Source organism: Esox lucius, chromosome 9 (genome assembly GCF_011004845.1).
Source record: "Esox lucius isolate fEsoLuc1 chromosome 9, fEsoLuc1.pri, whole genome shotgun sequence".
Classification (NCBI taxonomy): domain Eukaryota; kingdom Metazoa; phylum Chordata; class Actinopteri; order Esociformes; family Esocidae; genus Esox; species Esox lucius.
Window position 1 is genome coordinate 22030075 of NC_047577.1, and position 21103 is coordinate 22051177.

The following is a 21103-nucleotide window of genomic DNA, read 5'->3' on the forward strand; positions in this document are numbered from 1 at the left end:
CAGTCATCCATTGTACAGGCCTTTGCTACTCTTCAATTTTCTTTACAACAAAAATGTGAAAAGAACCAAACAAAAACACATTTTGAGATTACTTTGGATCAAAGTGGTTCCTTGGTCTTGTTGCCTTGCATTGCGAGCCAGCCGGTGTCATTCACAATCCAAACCACACTGGCTCCGCCTTGCTCTGCAAATCTTTCCCCTGCCTTACCATTCACCCTGAGCGGAGTCACTTCCCCTCCCTAGACCGAACCAGCAGGAGTTATCTCCGGTGGTGTTCTCCAGGCAGAATGGTCCCCTAGTTCAGGTGTAGCAGGCTGCAATTACTGAGACCTCAGTAATTCACCCTCAGGTTTCAGCCAAGATTAACAACCCTTCTTCAAGAGTTTTAACTGTTACACAACTCAAAAGCTGGCTGATACCTGAGGGTGAAGGACACTTAAGTCTGAGAGGTAGGTTTAAAACATCTCCATGTGCTGCATACGAAACTTTAAATGGGAAACTGTAAATGTGTGGATGACATTTTCCTCTATGGTCAGAAATAACATGTGACCTTCCATTTCATTTAACAAGGAAAGAGGGAAAGATGGCATTTTTAACTTTCTCCACAATAAGCAGCAGGGATATGACCCAAATTGCAACCAATGTCCTATGTAGAGTACTACTGTAGTATTGACAAAGGCGCATAAGGAACTCCAAAGCAGGGTGGTCAATAAGAAATTGGAGCTCTAAAGAAGATGGAAATAGTGCAGTTATATAGAACTTTGCAGGAATTTATATCTGGTCTACATCTGATCAATATACAAAAAACTCTGCACTTCTGTCACAGGTGTGATTACTTTCATGTTAAACCCAATAGATGCTGACTTTAAATTGAATTGACATTGAAATGAATGTGAGTTGAGGGTCTATGTATATAACATTTTAAAACCTTTTGTTTTTCTTCTTCCAGGCATCAACCTACAGGTAGTGAATGCAGTCCAGAGGCATGGTGGCGCCCAGGCCCTTTGAAAATGTTGTTTGACTTTGTTTGTTTAGAGCCCCGGGATACTTAAGTTAAAGCTTAGCCGGTTTTAAACATGTATACCTGCTTTGGGATTGCATCACTTCCTATGCAAATCTTTTGTTTGATTTGTAGGATGTCTTTGAGGAAGAGTTAAATGTATGGAAATAATGCAATGGAAATGTAAAACCAAATGAAGACATTAACTTGATAACTAAGATGTGGAAATTGATTGAAAACAGTGCTATACTATTAAGGAAAATGTGATTTTGATTAGTATGAAAATATCAGCAGTGCTATAATGTTCAATATCAACATATCCCAGTGCTATTGGTCCTTTATGAATCGCGATTATGTTCAGTGTTAACATACGAAGAGTGCAATTTACCTACCATCGGAAACTGGCTGATAGTGGCAGTTATAAGTGTATTAGTAGTGAAATAGAGTGGCTGTTTGCTAGGGTGTTGTGGTTGGGGAGGGTGGTCTGTCTTTTCTGTGAGGGACTTTAGTCCATGGTTGCGAGTTCAATTTCAGCGAGAGGCAAGACATTATTTTGTCAGGTAATTTTGTTGTTTAAGCACTTTTCTGTGGTTGTAACCTTACCCATTACCTTCATCCTAACCTTAACCTCAGGACTGGGATGCCTAACCTTAATCGTAACCTAACCCAAACCGTATTCCTAACCACAAGGCTAGTACTGTCATGCCTAACCTTAACCCTAAGTGAACCTAAACCGTTAACCGTAAATGATATTTGTAACAGGATGTTTTTCATTTTGAATCAATTACATTATAGCGAGTCATTAAGGACCAGTTGCACTGGGGGTATGTTGAAAGCGAACTGCACCGATGTGTGTTCATTCTGAATGTAATTGCAGTTTACAAAATTGTTCCATACTAACGTAATTCCTGAGAGGTACGGTTACACTGAGGCTAGGAAAAACTCACTAAAAGGATCAAAACTAAAGAAGAAACCTAGAGAGGAGCCAGACTCTGTGTGGAGCCAGTACTTTTCTGGCTGTGCCGGCAGAAGATTACCCATTTGAAAATGTTATCAATGTTTTTGCATGTTCAGATGAACTGTAGGTCAGTAAATGCATATGGGATGTGTCAAGAGTTTTTAAACAGAATCCAGATCATCTACAGAACCAAGTGGACAAGGACAGGGATAACCAGATGGGTGAGAAGTAAGAATCATCAGGCAGCAACTTGTTCAGCCACACAACCACATTGTAAATCTGATTAAGTTCCCAGAACTAAACAAAAATGAGAAAAGGAACCATGTCTTTAGCCACTACACCATGGAACTGCACGATTAGCTTGTATCAGTATACTGTCTCGACATAAGATCATTTTGCATCACACAAAATTGGAATATTTCGCTAGACACCATTAAGCATTGTGTTATACTGACTAATGTTTTTTAAGTTCTTAAGTTTACCTCCACCACAAATATCCTTCATGACTGGTATGGCTTAGGCCACTGGCCGTTTAAACAGCTTATTAGCCACTGGTGAATGACATTCATAAACTACCTATCAATACAGGTGACGATAACTGACTTTTTTATCAAGTGAAAAAACAATAGAATCATGTAGCCAGTGAAGTTTTTGTATATTCTGAACAAATCCTAATGCATAATTCGAAAATCCACCAGAAACATTTCTTGGATCCCGAAGAATTCCTCAGCATGACTTTTGGTCATAAATTTGCATACCCTTGCAGAAATTGTGAAACATAAATAACATAAATCACCCAAACAGCCCCGATCAAAAGTTTACATACCCTTGAATGTTTGGCCTTGTTACAGATACACAAGGTGGCACACAAAGGTAAAAATGGTGAATTTCCCACACCTGTGGTTTTTTAAATTGCAATTAGTGTCTGTGTATAAATAGTCAATGAGTTTGTTAGCGCTCACGTGGATGCACTGAGCAGGCTTGATACTGAGCCATGGGAAGCAGAAAAGTTGTCAAAACACCTGCGTAACAAAGTAATGGAACTTTATAAAGATCGGAAATGGATATAAAAAGATATCCAAAGCCATGCAAATGCCAGTCAGTACTGCTCAAAGAAAAAGCCACAGATAACCTCAGGAGAAATATAGGCTGCTCTGGAAAAAGATGGTGTGGTTGTGGAGCACAATACAACGATTCTTGAACAAAAATGAGCTGCATGGTCGAGTTGCCAGAAAGAGTCAACATGGCCTATAGTAAACAGAATACCATCCCCACTGTGAAGCATGGTGGTTGCTCACTGATGTTTTGGGGCTGTGTGAGCTCTAAAGGCACAGGGAATCTTGTGCAAATTCATGGCAAGATGACTGCAGAATTTTATCAGAAAATACGAAAGCTGTGCATGGTACGCTCTTGGACTTTATTAGCATGACAATAACCCTAAGCACAAGGCCAAGTTTACCCTCCAGTGGTTACAGCAGAAATAGGTGAAGGTTCTGGAGTGGCCATCACAGTCTCCTGACCTTAATATCATCGAGCTACTGTGGGGAGATCTCAAACGTGCGGTTCATGCGAGACGACTATGACCTGGAGGCATTTTGCCAAGACAAATGGGCAGCTATACCAGCTGCAAGAGTTCGGGGCCTCATAGATATCTATTACAAAAGACTGCACGCTGTCATTGATGCAAAAGGGGGAAAACACAGTATTAAGAACTAACGGTATGCAGACTTTTGAACAGGGGTCAGTTCATTTTTTTCTTTGTTGCCATGTTTTGTTTTATGATTGTGCCATTCTGTTAGGACCTACAGTTGAATGTGAATCCCATGAGAAATAAAATGTACCTGTGTGTTTTGCCTGCTCACTCATGTTTTCTTTACAAATGGTACATATATTACCAATTCTCTAAGGGTATGCAAACTTTTGAGCACAACTGGAATTCAGACTGACCCTAGTCCACTGACACAATACCATAGCTGTCTTGGCTGAGTTGGCTGGGAATCAGGACACATGCAAGGTTTCCAAAAATACATACATACATCTTCTTCCGCTTCATCCGGGGCCGGGTCGCCAAAAATAAATGTAACTTTAATAAACTCACGTAGAAAACACAAGAGTGTCCAAAAGGCAGAAACAGGTAGCATCTAACGAGGGAGAAAACAGGGCACAGGTCGAAACAATCAAGACAAGGACAGGCTCCATGAGGAAACAAACAAAAACCAAATTTAACGGGGCTACATTCAAAAACAGAAAACGGAACAGAACCTTAAAATAGCAGTGTAAAACTAGAGATGAGACGGGAGTTGGGAGATTCCTTATGCTACTGTATGCTCTTAGAACTCAAATTCTTCCATTGATTTACACACAGAGTTGTCAAAATATTGTAATTGCTGTATAAATGATTGATTCTCCTGGAGGATATTTGCTTTAAAACAAAAAAAAATCTCTGCACCCCATGGCAAAATAAAAAAAACATTGTAGGTGTTTTTTATTGCATGAACTTTGCTTCAAAACTATAAAATGTTGTTATTGGCAGCAAGGTAGGGCCCTTTGTTTTTTGCACAGTATATAAAATAATTTTAGTGCATATGGTTAATTGAAGGCTAATAAATGAAATAGATATAGATCAAACGTGAAGGCTTAAACATAATGTTAACTATTCATGAATTGCTGAGTTCATTCTGTCAGGTTTATTGCAGGAACCATTTTGAGTAACACATGTCGTGCCATAAAAAAGTGATACATATGTTGTAAGACATAAAGATTCACTTTTATGGCCTTTAAATGTGGCCATAGAAACTTACCAAAACTGAAAATAGCCTCCCTTCCCAGTTTACAACTTAAACAAGATTACGTTAGCCGGAAAGGTTTAAGAAAGCCAACTCAGGCAGACCTCCTTATCAAAGCACTTTTCATATCAGGGATAATTACACCCCAGATATAGCCACTGAGAGATGCTAATGGCTACTGTGCAAACAACAACTACTGTAAAGAAAACGCCATACTTTAGGGTTCATTACAACTACATTGTTTTCCAAAGTATTCAGCTGTATTATTGTTATTTTTTCTGGGGTTCCACGCAGACCTTTGTTTTTTTAAAACATGTCATGTAAAGCTTTGCTTTGCTATGGTTGGCAACAGAGTGAGTTTTGAAACAGTAGTCCCGCCAAGCTGTAAACTAGTAATAAACACAAATGTCAAGCCATGCCAGACAATGGGCTACTATTCTGACATCTATGCTAATGAGATAAAGCATAGAGATAATTGCAGAACAAGCTGCCTATGTGTGTTCTCAGCTGATTGGCATTGTGGCTACGAGAAACACTGACAGGCACCAATATGCATTATTAACTCTGTGTAGTGCGCAACTGTTTGCGTGTAACATTTGTTGATTCAACATATGCTATTTTGCCAAGAGATAACTGCCACATTGTTTGGCATTTTACATTTTTAAAAGGTTTATGAATGCTATAAATGGTTTGGAAGAAAGCTTTTATATGTGGGACATAGCCAGTGGTCAAGTGAGTTGGGAAGAATAAGCAATTCCTATAGGACTCTAATCTACTGTAACATGTACTTTCAGCTTAGATAACTATGTTAAAAAGCAGTTGAAAAAAGCAGCTCATGTTTCATTTTAAAACTTGTCTGCCTCAGACTAATTCCCTACATATCTGTCAGATAGCAACGGGATAGAGTTATCTTTGGGAAATTATTATCTTACCAGGCTTTCCTACTATCAATGACTTTGCTGATAACTTTATTAAAGAACAAAATGTACTTGCTATGACTGGGATATGTGGCGGTTCAGTGCAAATGCCCATTCATGTTTTTATATTCCCAAACACATTTTATTCAAAAGTGTACCTTGATCACTTTGACACAGCAACACAGTTTAGAGATGAAATTCAGCATGTTCTAAAAAACAACTGATATTTGCACCACTTTCATAGCTTGTTATACCTCTGCAGAGAGATTATGACGTTTCAAGTTGGTCTTCCATGACTTATAATAAAACACATCTGAGTCGTGTCTCCTTTAGGAGAGGTGAAGGTTGAATGTTGTATGAGGTCCCTTCCAAAAGGACACATGCCAAGTGTGTACGTGCAACGGACTCAGTTCCAACAGTTCCTGTAAGACTGCCAGTATTCACCAAGCAGGTGTTCAAACTCAGTTTAATATTAATCCTCCTTTATTATTGTTGGGTTCAATGGAATTTGTACAGATAGAAATACAATCGTCGTCAGTATCTATTTTCAGTGAGGTCAGACCTATGGATACAGTGGATACAGTTTTGATAAGGTGTTCATGTTCAGGAATTTGTAGTTTACAATACAGGGTAATATTATGGAGAAACATTTCGGGTTCACTATTATCATATTACATATGATCTAGAATCATTATGGTTAATATCAAAACGGAATGTTTTATTTCTCATTTTCAGATACATTCACTCTTCATCATATTATGAAAGTGGCAAATTGTTATGATTGGTGGCATATTTTGATGAGTCTCCAGAAATAATTTAATGAGTCTCCAGAAATAATTTAACCATGGTGTAAATTAACAAGGCTTAATTGCTGGTCGAAACACTTTACATTTTATGATGAGTAGAAACATACGGAACATCAGTCATGACATGTACTGGTTTAGTAATTGCTTCATAACACATTCATAACAGTATTGATGGAGTACACGTATTCATATTTGGTTAACCCTATAATACGTATGTAAACAATCCCTTTTATTTCAAACTTAAATCATTGGAAAAATAATAGTTGGCCATTGCCTTTCTTTTATGATCTAACCGTCAAAAAACAAGGAAGCCAAAGATGCGCACGCTTGTAACCTTATGAATGATTACAACTCAGCGGTGCCATATACCCTCGTTATGCTGACGTCAAGGATTGAGTTACTCTGGACTACGTGAGGAGTGAAGTTCAGGGAGAAAAGGGAACGGCGCCATGCGACTCGACCAGAACTGCACACTACACACGAGCAATTTGAGATGTCGCGCTCACGTCTTTTATTTCATTCGAAACCTGAAAGAAGGTAAATTCAGTGAGGTGGGAATTAGATGCCACGACTCAAACATTTCGTTTTTTTTGTTTTAGGTGACTTATAAACTTGCACTAGCAGCGCGTGAAAATAGGTGTGTTTAAAGGGGCGCTCGCTCTGCTATGAGCATGGAGAGCGAAGGCGACAACCCCAACGGGACCGATTTAAACCGGCAGTACTGTGAGCTTTGTGGAAAAATGGAAAACCTGCTTAAATGTGGACGATGTCGTAACTCGTTCTATTGTAGCAAGGAACACCAAAAAGCTGACTGGAACAAACATAAACAGGTTTGTAAAGAGGCCGAGAAACCTCAGTGTCAGCCGCAGCCCGAACCAACACAACAGCCTGCCCGAACTGCGAAAAGAGTGCAAGACAAGCAGTTAAAAGGCGTCGAGAAACAGAATTATACAGGTTCAAATACCACCCCAAACCCTGGGCCGTTAAACCTGTCTAAAGACGGCGAAAGAACGAAAGATGTTATCACTTCGTCAACTGGCTCGGAAAGCGCGTCTGACAGCAAGCAGACTGGGGAAGGAATTGAGCTCAGCACTAAACCCAACGGACAAACGAGATCCCCCCCGCAAAAATTAGCTCGGGAATATATCGTTCCATGTATGAATAAGCATGGCATTTGTGTTGTTGACAATTTCCTTGGAGAAGAGACTGGGTTGAGTATTTTGGATAATGTGAGAGCCCTCCAAAAGACTGGTAAATTTACTGACGGACAGTTGGTCAATCAAAGAAGTGATTCAACTAAAGATATACGTGGGGACCAAATAACCTGGACTGAAGGAATAGAGCCTGGTTGTGAGAAGATAGCTTTTCTCATGAGTCGCATGGACGACCTGGTTCGACACTGTAATGGTAAACTGGGAAACTACAAAATAAATGGAAGGACGAAAGTAAGTAAACACTAAAAGTGAGTTGCACATTTTTATTAGATTTTAACTCAATTAAATAATTATCCTACCCGTTTGGCCGGTTTGACAGTCTTGAACACAGAGGCGTATGATTGAGTTCGATTTTAGGGGACACACATTATATATTTTTCTCAAAGTGTTGTCATTATTGGGGGTGGGGGGGCAATTTCCCTGCTTCTAAAGGGGGGGGGGGGGGGGGTTCTTGCTTGAACATTAATTTCTTCAACAGCTTTTTATTCGCTCTTGTCATGCTTAGCACTTACTTTCCTGTACTCTAAAGTACCTTACTGTACTGTATACTACCAAAATAAGGTTTACTCTAGTGTGCAGTAATAAAGTTTGCCATACTGTACAGATTGGTGTGCTGCACATCATGATTAGTGTGCTGTTCTCTATTGTGCATTACGTACTGTATATTACTATACTGTACATCACAACATTTTGTGTCATTATTTTCTTAAAGGTTCAATGTAATTTTCAAAATGTTTGCTATCAACAGCACAACATACAGTGGATATAAATATGATATATGATATATATCACATATGTATTATTAACATGATATCAATATTTCATTAAATATCATAGATATCACATATGTATTATTAACATGATATCAATATTTCATTAAATATCATAGTTATCATCAACACCCCTAATACACACACATATATAAACACAAACACACACATACAGTTACAGTGGATATAAAAGTCTACACAACCCTGTTAAAATGCCATGTTCTTGTGATGTAAAGGAATTAGACAAAATAAATCATGTCAGAACTTTTTCCACCTTTAATGTGACCTATTACGTGAACAATTCAATTGAAAAACAAACTGAAATCTTTTAGGGGGGGGAATGAAAACTATACAATAACCGGGTTGCATAAGTGTGCACACCCTAAAACTAATACTTTGTTGAAGCACCTTTTGATTTTATTACAGCACTCAGTCTTTTTGGGTAGGAGTCTATTAGCATGGCACATATTGACATGGCAATATTTGCCCACTCTTCTTTGCAAAAGCGCTCCAAATCTGTCAGATTGCGAGGACATCTCCTGTGCACAGCCCTCTTCAGATCACCCCACAGATGTTCAATTGGATTCAGGTGTGGGCTCTGGCTGGGCCATTCCAAAACGTTAATCTTCTTATTGTGAAGCCATGCTTTTGTGGATTTGGATGTGTGCTTTCGGTCGTTGTCATGCTGAAAGGTGCCAAAATTGCCTGGTATTTGGAACTGTTCATAATTCCCTCCACCCGGACAAACTCCCCAGTTCCAGCTGAAGAAAAACAGCCCCAAAGCATGATGCTGCCACCACCGTGCTTCACTGTGTGTATGGTGTTTTTTGGGTGATGTGCAGTATTGTTTTTCATAGAGTTCAACCTTGGTTTCATCAGACCATAACACATTTTCCCACAAGCTTTAGGGGGACTTGATTGTTGTCACATGTAGCAAACAGCCAGTACTTGCCAGAAAGGCCTGCATATTTACATACAAACATGCTGGCACACATATTCATGGTTTTATAGGTCTTTGCTTGTGTCAGTTAACGTAATTTTGAAAATGCCAGCTTTCAACAAAAAGACATTCACTCAAGATCTGTCACAATGTGCTACATTATAGAACCAAATCAAATAGCATGGTATAGGCTCACAAAAAACATTAGCGCATTCAGTCCTAATAATAATAATTCTCTAAAGCAGCCTAGTAACCTTTTTATTTCAATCAGATTCCTTGGGAAATTGATTTATATTGTCTTGAGTTATAGCAGAGTTGTTTAGAAGTAAAAAAAAAACATTGAGGTTTAGAATGAGTATTCCTGGACCTGGCCACAAACTCACAGCCTGTTGATGCGGAGACAGCTGCTCAGACCATTGAGCTACACTGCAGCTTGGCTAGGTCAGCAAATTATCTATATTCATCTGTACAAGCACATGTGTTAATGGACCGTTTTGGTCTCTGTCTACTGCCTCTGACACATGTGTACAAACTAATGATTGAACAGACAGGGGACAAAATATGTTGTTAAAAATTAGCTTTTCAGTTATCTACTGCTTTGTCAGCCGCAGTTCTGGTTTTGCCCAGCGCTGAGATTGCATATAAATTCAGGGTTTTTTCGGGATCAAAAAGTGGCTTAGGTGGGGGCATGGTCAGGGGCGTGGCAAGGCAAGCATTGATATGCGAAGTTGAACCTGTAATGTAATACGTTTAGAGGCCCCTCCCTATCTTAATAATATTTTGAAACAATTTCTTGAACTTCTACAAATTCTCCAAGGATATGTTTATTATTTTAAAGCTAATTTCCTGAAATTCAAAAATATGTTCCATGAAGCTGAGAACAATGGCCTTGCAAACATTGCATACTCACCAGAGTATGTAAACGGCGTGGTACGCTCCGCTCCACCTACGCTCCACTCCACCTCTCCTAAGTCTTTCCCATCTCTCCGCTCCAAATTCGCTCCATTCATTTTTTGTTTAGTTATAATTCAAACAAAACCTCACAATTATGTGATTATGTATGTCCAGTATTAGTTTTTTATTCAAATCTAACCAAATCATATAGTGTTTTAATGTAGCTTGTGTTTATTAACAGCATGAAAGTATAAGAATACAGTAATTATAATTTCAAATACACTACACATCTAGACTGCCTTTTAACTAAAATGTATACACTCAAACAGGTATAGGACTATATTAGTAGCTTATTTTTAAACGTGTGTGTATATACATAAGTAAAGCATTTCCGAATTCCGATACACTAAAAGCATTTCCAAATGAACAAAGCCATATCAGCATACTGCCAAAAATATACAAATAATATTTTTCAATGGGCTACATGTAAAAGACAAATGCAAATCACATGCTTTGAAATATTAAAAGCTCAGCATTTAACTATAGCTTATATATTGCGCATATTGGATAAAATAAAATCAAAGCTTACTGAAATTCAATAATAATGTTATGCTAAATGTCTGTCTATTGTATAGACTCTATACAATCTTGGAATTCACTTTAGAAACAGGAGTTGTGCCAAAGTCTGTGGCTTCATGTTCATGCGATGGTGCCTGCAATGCTGGCTTGCAGTGGAGAAAACCCTCTCCACGCTTGCTGAGCCACTGGGGATGCTAAACCCCATTCTGGTTAACTTTGCCAGATGGAGCAGTGTTGTGTTTTGTCTTTCCAAAAGGCTATAACGTCCTCGTCTTCGCTTGTTCTCATTGCAGTTAGGTACTTCTCTACTTCACCTTTTGTGTCCAGCGAGGAGCATTGTGGCTGTGTGAAGTAAGAGCCAAACATGCAAGGTCTTTTGTGCACTTAATTCTGCTCAGGGACAGGGTAGGGTGTCGTTGTTTCTGATGCAGCAGTTGCACCTGAAAGCGCGCTGGTAGCCTCGGTCTCGTTAACAAGGAGCTGACGTATCTCTCCAAGCTGGTTACACACTTGATCATCTCTTATCACTCAAATCTTGGATCCAATACAGCAACCAGGTTAAGATGCTTATCTTTATAGTACCCCACGTAACGATTGAAGACATTCTCTGATAGTGTTTCTGCAAACACAGCAATGTCTATGGGCAGAGATATAGTTGTCAAAATTTTCTTAATTTCCGACACCGCAGGGAGAATCATGCCCAGGTTCCCCAATTCTTTTTGCATTTTATCTGTAACGTTTGCTAGTGGCGTTAGTACGTCCACCAGAACCTGAAGCTGACGCACTTTGTTTAGGATGAGTTTGGCATCATCGTATGTAGACAGATTAGTTTGCCATAATGGATCTCTTTCGAAAATCATCAGCACAGACTCAATCATACAGTATGTAATTGGCTCTTAATCTGTGTTCAATGTACTCTTCCTAAAATTTTTTGTAAGTTTCCCCAATTTCTGAATAACTACGCTAACCCCCTCATGTATGTTCATTGCATCCTTTATTGCAAGCTGAAGCATGTGAATTGGGCATTGTAAATGGAGATTTGACTTCATGATGTACTGGTTTACCATATTTTTGGTAAAGAGCCTCTGCTGTTTGGCGTCCTGTTCACAGTATGTTCACAGCTCAACAACACTGTTCAGCCTTTAAATGTCCGGTCAATGAAACTGGAAACAATACCTAGGAAACTTTGTCCCCTTCTGCTTATCCAAATGTCGGTAGACACTAAGACCCCATCGCCTAGTTGCAAAAGGTCTCAGCTTTCCTTCCATTTCTTGGAGAGCATGTGGCATCAGGGTATCTTGAATAGTACTATAGTAAGGCGGTGTGTAGTATGGTTTGGCCTTTCTCCGCAGGTTAAGGGTTCAAAGTCCATGTGCACCATTTTAAAGAAAGCCTCCACTACCCACCTCGGTCCTTTCTGTTAGCATGTCCGCGTAATACACGGTCATGCTTTCACGATAAATGACGTTTTAGATTCCACAATGAAACTGTAGTAAATTGCTGCACTCCCTCTCCTGTTCTTTGCTCATTCCTGTAAGTTACTTTAATTTAGCATCTGTGAGTTTTTTCAGTTTCTTTAATAAAGTATTGAGTAAACTCCATGATAGTTTAAGCACATAGCTAAAATTGCATGGGAGGGATATGCCCTAATCTTGTGTGCTGCACCGCGCGCCACTCAGAGCGGTATTTGAGTGATTGACCAATAAGCCTTCGGGCCCGCTCAAATATCGCTCCTCACTCCAGTCAAATTGGGATCACTCGGCTCCCGCTCTGCTCCTGCTCCACTCACATACTCTGATACTCATTCATCATTTTAGATGTAGCTATAATCCTATTTATTATTATTGTGGCCACAACATTTTCTGAGAATAGCCCATCAAATTAAATATCACACACTTTTGAATGTTTTACAGATATCCATGTCCTCTGAAATCATTTACATTTTAGTTATTCCGGATCAAAACCACTTACCCTATGTTTTCCTACAGGTTGGCTAAAAGAAGGGGTTAATCAGAGAGGTTATTAATTGGAAAACTAGTAATGAATGACTTGAATGAAAATATTTAATATATACACTCACCTAAAGGATTATTAGGAACACCATACTAATACTGTGTTTGACCCCTTTTTGCCTTCAGAACTGCCTTAATTCTATGTGGCATTGATTCAAAAAGGTGCTGAAAGCATTCTTTAGAAATGTTGGCCCATATTGATAGGATAGCATCTTGCAGTTGATGGAGATTTGTGGGATGCACATCCAGGGCACGAAGCTCCCGTTCCACCACATCCCAAAGATGCTCTATTGGGTTGAGATCTGGTGACTGTGGGGGCCATTTCAGTACAGTGAACTCATTGTCATGTTCAAGAAACCAATTTGAAATGATTCGAGCTTTGTGACATGGTGCATTATCCTGCTGGAAGTAGCCATCAGAAGATGGGAACATGGTGGTCATAAAGGGATGGACATGGTCAGAAACAATGCTCAGGTAGGCCGTGGCATTTAAACGATGCCCAATTGGCACTAAGGGGCCTAAAGTGTGCCAAGAAAACACCCCCCACACCATTACACCACCACCACCAGCCAGTGGTAACAAGGCATGATGGATCCATGTTCTCATTCTGTTTACGCCAAATTCTGACTCCACCATCTGAATGTCTCAACAGTAATCGAGACTCATCAGACCAGGCAACATTCTTCCAGTCTTCAACTGTCCAATTTTGGTGAGCTCGTGCAAATTGTAGCCTCTTTTTCCTATTTGTAAATACCCGGTGGGGTCTTCTGCTGTTGTAGCCCATCCGCCTCAAGGTTGTGCGTGTTGTGGCTTCACAAATGCTTTGCTGCATACCTCGGTTGTAACGAGGTATGATTGTGAGGTATGACTGAGCAGATTGTGAAATACTCAGACCGGCCCATCTGGCACCAACAACCATGCCACGCTCAAAATTCTGACATTCAGTTTGGAGTTCAGGAGATTGTCTTGACCAGGACCACACCCCTAAATGCATTGAAGCAACTGCCATGTGATTGGTTGATTAGATAATTGCATTAATGAGAAATTGAACAGGTGTTCCTAAAAATCCTTTAGGTGAGTGTACCTTATAAAGCCCCTATGTAATACAGGGTATCTGCAGGTTTCAGCAAGTTACATTTAAGACTTTTAATACCACCTCAAATTCAATTGAAGACCCCACGCAGAAAATAGGCCAACATAAGGACACCAATTTGACTGAAGTAAGACACTTACAGATGGGCCGTGGTCACGGTGAAGGTCTCATAGACTTTCAATCAGCAGTGGCGGGTGGCAAACCCCGGCGGCCTTGCTTCCTGTGCATAACTCTTGAGCAGCTGCCGCCTATGTTGACCAGTGAACATTGTTCATCTTGTCAACCAATCAAACCGCTGATATCACTGATATTCAAGCGTAAAATGGAAGGAGACATTTATTATAGCTTTTTTGGATTTTGTTGTTGATGAGCACCAATTTGCATGCGACGGGAGGGGACCATGACTGTAGCACTGATATGCATTGTGTCCACAGTTGTTAGAGCAGTAACCCTACTGGTCACAATAATGTTACTGGCTGTACTTCATGGGACTGCCATCTGTGATGTGACCAAACAAGACGGTCACTTGTTAAAGGCTTTTTGCAGCGTTGTTGTTTTTGTGTTTCTCACACTTCTGTGATACCACAGATTTTATTCCTACAGTGCGAAGTCTGAAAGTTTTCTTTCTCTTCAATGGATTTCAATCACAAAGCAATGTTGCTGTTGTCCAACAACTTCTGATTGAATTTGCACTTTCCCATGGTACATGCAGAAAGTTTAACAGCCAATGTCTACTATGTAGCTTCGTACTAGCTAGCTATCGACCTCATAAACAACGGTGTTGGGAGAAGAGCGGAGAACCATCAAGTGTCTTGCTGACATCTAACATTCTGGCTGAAATCGTGGTTCCTTTCTGCACACGACTAATGCTAAAATGCGTTCACAAACTACACGTTATTTTTTGCATCACCTCTTCACAATGCTAACAGAACTTAATGAATACCTCTTTAAGACCATATAAAATATGAAATTAGACTATTAAAGACTTTTCACAGCCTTTTATTTAGATACATTTATTTAAGACCTTACAGAAGCGTGGATATTCTGATTAAAGGGTTAATACACCCATCAACACGGATAATATTGTCTAGATCCCCCTTTTGCCACCAATACAGCCCTGACCCATCGATACAGCCCTGACCAATACTCCATTAGACCTCTGAAGGTGTGTTGTGGTATCTGGCACCAAGATGTTAGCAGCAGACCATTAAGTCCAGTAAGTTGGGAGGTGGGGCCTCAATGGATCTGCCTTTTTTGTCCAGCACATCCCACACATCTGGGGAAATTGGAGGCTAAGTCAACACCTTGAATCCGTTGTGTTGCACAAACCATTCCTGCTTTGTGGCAGGGCGCATTATCCTGCTGAAAGAGGCCAATGCGATCAGGGAATTCCATTGCCATGAAAGGGTGTACATGTTCTGCAGCAATGCTCAGGTATGTGGTACATTTCAAAGTAACATCCACATTAATGGCAGGACCCAAGATTTCCCAGCAAAGCATTGCCCAAAGCATTACACTGCCTCCGCCGCCGTGACTCCTTCCCGTAGTGGATCCTGGTAAGCGACGCACACGCACCCGTTCATCCACGTGATTTAAAAGGAAACGTGATTCATCAGACCAGGCCACCTTCTTCCATTGCTCCATGGTCCAGTTCTGATGCTCACGTGCCCATTGTAATGCTATTAGCGACTATAACATCTTACCATATCCTGGGAGAGCTGACAACCGGTCAAAATCATTGTGTCAAAACTTTCTAGAAGTTAAGTTACCCGTTTGTGGGCACAGCTTTGTTTGTTTATCAACCAAAGATAAAGATTTACCATTGAGGGAAAATTATGATTTGTCTCTCCCATATATCACTGTAAACATAACACTTAATAGTGCGTTTTTAAGTTTCAAAAGATTGCGCCCCCCTGTCCTTTACCTCACAATGGTTTGATCCAGTCCAGTCCAGCAGTGGCACATCATGCAGGTACTACATAACTACAGTGCGTGTGTGGGAATCAGAGGGAGTCTGTCGTTGGTGGCTGACTTTAAGTAACTAGTTCAAACAAAGGATATGTTAGACATTTCTTTACTCCTACTGCTCAATACAATAAGACACATTTATAAACTTCACCAATCCTCATTTTCGCTGCATTGAATTACAGGTCTCACTTTGTTAGCTAGCGGTTAGCTGATGTTTGCTAGCTAGCTACAGAAAAATCAACCAGTGATTGTAGCTGTTTGAATTTGAGTCAATGAGAAAAGCTTGAAATGCAAATTATGTAGTGTTCCTTAGTGGGCAAGGTGACTGTGTTCATGTCAACCATCTGAAAGGCACTCAATGCATGTAGCTAACGTGGGGTTAATTCAGTCAGTTTGTTTTATGTTGGTAGGGTTCACACACACACAATAGCTGCATTTATTTTGTCCGTTTACTAAAATATATTCAAGTTACAGTTAGATAATGAATATGGTGCAGTCTCTCAGCTTAAATTTGCAGGTATTCACATTCAAATTGTTGGAAGGGTTTAGGAATTACATCTCTTATTTGTGGCCCCCTCTTTTTAAAGGGACCAAAAGTAATTGGACAATTGACTCAAAAGCTGTTTCATGGACAGGTGTGGGCTACTCCACTATTTCTTAATCAATTAAGCAGGTAAGAGGTCTGGAGTTGATTACAAGTGTGGCATTCGCATTTGGAAGCTGTTGCTGTGAACCCACAACATGCGGACAAAGGAGCTCTCAAAGCAAGTGAAACAGGCCATCCTTAGGCTGCAAAAAAAATCTGAGAGATAGCAGGAACATTAGGAGTGGCCAAATCAAGTTTGGTACATTCTGAGAAAAAAAGAACACACTAGTGAGCTCTGCAACACAAAAAGGCCTGGACGTCCATGGAAGACAACAGTGGTGGATGATCGTAGGATCCTTTCCATGGTAAAGAAAAACAGGTTCACAACATCCAGCCAAGTGAAGAACACTCTCCAACAGGTAGCCTTATCATTATCGAAGTTTACCATGAAGTGAAGACTTGACAAGAGTAAATTCAGAGGGTTCACCACAAGGTGCAAATCATTCATAAGCCTCAAGAATAGAAAGGCCAGATTTGCCAAAAAACATTTAAAAAAAAACAACCCAGACCTGGAACAGCATTCTTTGGACAGATGAAACTAAGATCCATCTGTACCAGAATGATGGGAAGAATGAATGGCTTCCAGTGGCACTGAGTCAGTTGTGTTTATTAATGATGTGACAGAAGACAGCAGCAGCTGAATTAATTCTGAAGTGTATAGGGATATATTGTCTGCTCAAAACATACTGCATAAGCAACCCAGGAGTTTTTTAAGGCAAAGAGGTGGAATATTCTGCAATGACCGAGTCAGTCACTTGATCTCAACTCATTCGAGCATGCATTTCACTTGCTGAAGACAAAACAAGACCCATGAACAAACAACCACTGAAGACTGCTGCAGTAAAGGCCTGACAAAGCATCAAAGATGTTAGAAATCAGCCATTTCGTATAGTGTTTGAAATAATGTCAAGGGAGAGAGTATTATTTATTACAGCATTAGATAGTCTTGTTCATGAGGTTATGGAGCCGGTCTTCCTAACACAACCTCAATCTCATCTCACTCAATTTCAAAGATACTTCCTGTTGTCCTCACCTTTATAGACGTCCCAAACAGAATACACATTAGCCCGTTGGCTTTTTAGTGTCGCGCATTGAATGAATGTGACTTCCTGTGTACAGATCAACAGATGGTCTTTTGCTATCTAAACATAACAAGCATACACTCCGACACAGAGGAGGAAACCCAGCGTTTGGTGACCCTTGCGTTCCAGACTTCAAGCAGTCATTGCCTGCAAAGGATTCTCGCAGTATTAAAAATGAACATTTTATTTATGATTGTGTTAATTTGCCCAATTACATTTGAGCCCCTGAAATAAGGGGACTGTGTATGAAAATAGTAACAATTCCTAAGCATTTCATACAATGTTCCACCCCTTGAATTAAAGGTAAAAGTCTGCACTTTAATTGCGTCTTGGTTGTTTCATTTCAAATCCATTGTGGTGGCATGCAGAGCCGAAAGTATGAAGAAAATGTCAGTGTCCAAATATTTTCAGACTTACCTGCATGCCTGACTGGTGGAGTGTTGTAGAGATGGTTGTCATTCTGTATGGTTCTACCATCTCCACACACAAACTCTGGAACTCAGTCAGAATAATCATTGTGTTCTTGGTGACCTCCCTGACAAGGGTCCATTCGCCCTGATAGCTCAGTTTGGATGGCCAGGTCTAGAATGTGTATTGGTAGTTCCAAACTTCTTTAATTTTAGAATGATGGAGGCCACTGTGTTCCTGGCGTCCTTAAATACTGCAGAGGACGCCCTTCCATCCCATGATCTTTGTCTCAACACAATCTTGTCTCTGAGCTTCACTGACAGTTCATTTGACATCATGGCTTGGTTTTTGTACTGATGTGCAGTGTCAACTATGGGACCTCGTATAGACAATTGTTGTGTCTTTCTAAATATTGTCCAATCAACTGAATTTGCAACTTGTGGACTCCAGTCAAAAACATGTCTTTGTTGTTTATCAGTTTGATCTTACACTCAATTTACCAAGGAAATGGCTCCTATATTGTCAATGTTGACTGCATCATCCTTGTTGTTCCCCACCGCCAAATTGTTCTCTATTTGATGGAGTCCATGTTGCCATGTATCCTAACAAGGTTCCAGGACTTTTAGAAGTAAAACAGCCCCAGAACATTAAAGATCCACTACCATCATTCAGTGGATATTAGGTTATTTTCTGCATGACAATGGCTCTAATTACGTCAAACCCACCTCTGGTGTTTGTTGGCAAAAGGCTCTATTTTAGTTTGATCAGATCATAGAACCTGGTTCAAATCAAAGTTTCATTGAACTTTAGTTAACTCTCAGTGCTTACATGTGTGGTTTCGGTAACTTATTGGCATGCAGGTAGTGTCTAATCGTAGGTTTGGAGACTTGGTTCTTCTACTGTGATCGTTGGAGATTTGTTTCTGTCACTTGTACCATCCTTCTCCCTGTGTGTGGGGGGAGGGCAAAAATACACATAGGTCCTCTTCCAGACAGGTTCATCATAGCTGCCATATTGTCTCATCTCATTTGTGTGTTCTCTGGTGATTCTCTTTATGATGGATGATGTGTATTATTGCTTCTAATCCCTGCTCCTGTCCCTTTGACCATCTCGCTCAATTGACTCCTTGTGTTATGTTTGGACAGCAGTGTACCCAATTGTGGGTGTATAGTTGGGAAATACTTTACCTCAGCGTGTCTGTACCAGCTAAAGGCTTCCAGTTTGAATAAGTAGCAGGGTTGGGTAGGTTACTTTTTAAATGTAATCCGTTGCAGTTACAAGTTACCTGTCCAGATTTGTAATCAGTAACATAACTTTTAGATTACTCAAAATCAGTAAAATAATCTGATTACTTTCAAATTAAGAGGCATTAGAAAACAAATATTTTAACTTATGGCTTTTATACAGCGCCTTTGGAAAGGGTTTCTAAACCATTGCTTTCTATTTCTATATTGTTTGAGCTACATCTCTACATTATCAGCTAAAGGTCTGTCTGATATTCAGTCGTTCCAATTCATCCAATAAGCCTTGATCTTCCAGAATCTGGCTGTTTATCTGAACATAACCCAAAATCAAAGGATGTGTTAACCTTTTCTGTTATTATTTTTAATCATGTTTCTAATTGCTTCAAAACATTGTTGAAAAATAAATGGCAATTTCTCAAAAAGGGTATTGACATTGTTGTATATAAAAATCAAGATATCCGTAGCTTTTCGCGCGTACATTAATACAGTAGTCTGATTTGCTCCACAACCACCAACATTGCTAAAACGTTGCAGAAACCCCAGGCACGCAAACGTGACCACCCGCACACAAATACATTTTACCCACTCGAACATAACATGATGATTATTAGGGCCACCAGCAATTGATTTTCAAATCACTAATTATATAAATAAACTGTGATTATAGACCTGCACTCTTGGTTTAAAGTCAATATCGTCAGCAGCCAATGATAACCAATGGTTGCAATATTCTGAGATGGCCTACCTGTATGGACGGTGTTGAGGTGGTTGCGTCACATGCATATCATCCTTTGGCAGAGTAAATATTGTGATTAATTCCATATAATGTTTTATCTTGAAGGCAGCCCATGTTACAGCTGTCTAACAAATAGTTGGCTAATTTTCAAGATGCGTTGATGCGTTGAGTATAACTAAATAACCTTTAAATGAGTTGGCTAATAAAGATAAACACTGTTTTTACCAATTAAACTAGCGCTTCACCAGTCACTGAACTGCTTATATGTGCCCACGTTTTTGCGAATGATGATCACACACACAACAACTGAGGCGCTCAATTGTTATTTTGGTTCAAATAACGATGTTTAAAACATTATATTAAAAAATCAAGAATGCAGCCTGTCATAATTATTTCGCGCACCTATTTTTTTTCAATATTCTCTGTACACCAGTGTAGTAACGAACTTCCGCTTTTGTCTAGATGTTGGTATTGCAGTTTCTGGTTTACTTACTAATACTCATCCGCATTAGTAAACACCTAAACTCACAACAAGATGAGTGATGCTGTTGTACGGGAAAAAAATAAATACAATGTACGTGACTCATTTAAGTTTTAAGGTACAAGTGGGGCATCATTTTAATAAGGAGAATGTCCTCTTTTTAATAAAATATGGCTTGCGCCATTCAATTACTTCAAACGCTAGACTAGAATTAGTCAGAAAAGGCGATTTTTATATACTTCCACGTAACGCAGGTTTAAGTGCAATTAATACCATATAGGATCAGGTGTTTACTTCCTATGCCAGTTGTTATTTTTCAGTTTCGTTGTGAAATGAGGTTACATACATACATACATGCATACATACATCTTCTTCCGCTTCATCCGGGGCCGGGTCGCGGGGGCAGCAGTCTAAGCAGAGATGCTCAGACTTCCCTCTCCCCAGACACTTCCTCCAGCTCTTCCGGGGTGACACCGAGGCGTTCCCAGGCCAGCCGGTAGACATAGTCCCTCCAGCGTGTCCTAGGTCTTCCCCGGGGTCTCCTCCCGGTGGGACGGCTCATTTCGGCC

General features: G+C 39.9%; 1 protein-coding gene across 2 annotated transcripts in view; it reads left to right on the forward strand.

Moving 5' to 3' along the window:
* Positions 1-6967: 6967 nt before the first annotated feature.
* egln1b (egl-9 family hypoxia-inducible factor 1b) overlaps positions 6968-21103 on the forward strand; it is a 52698-nt gene continuing 38562 nt past the window's right edge. The window contains 1 exon segment of one of the 2 annotated variants that reach the window (NM_001303856.1): positions 6968-7912. In NM_001303856.1, coding sequence (NP_001290785.1) covers positions 7133-7912 — 780 coding nt within the window. In that variant the 5' untranslated portion in view covers positions 6968-7132. 2 annotated transcript variants of the gene reach the window in all.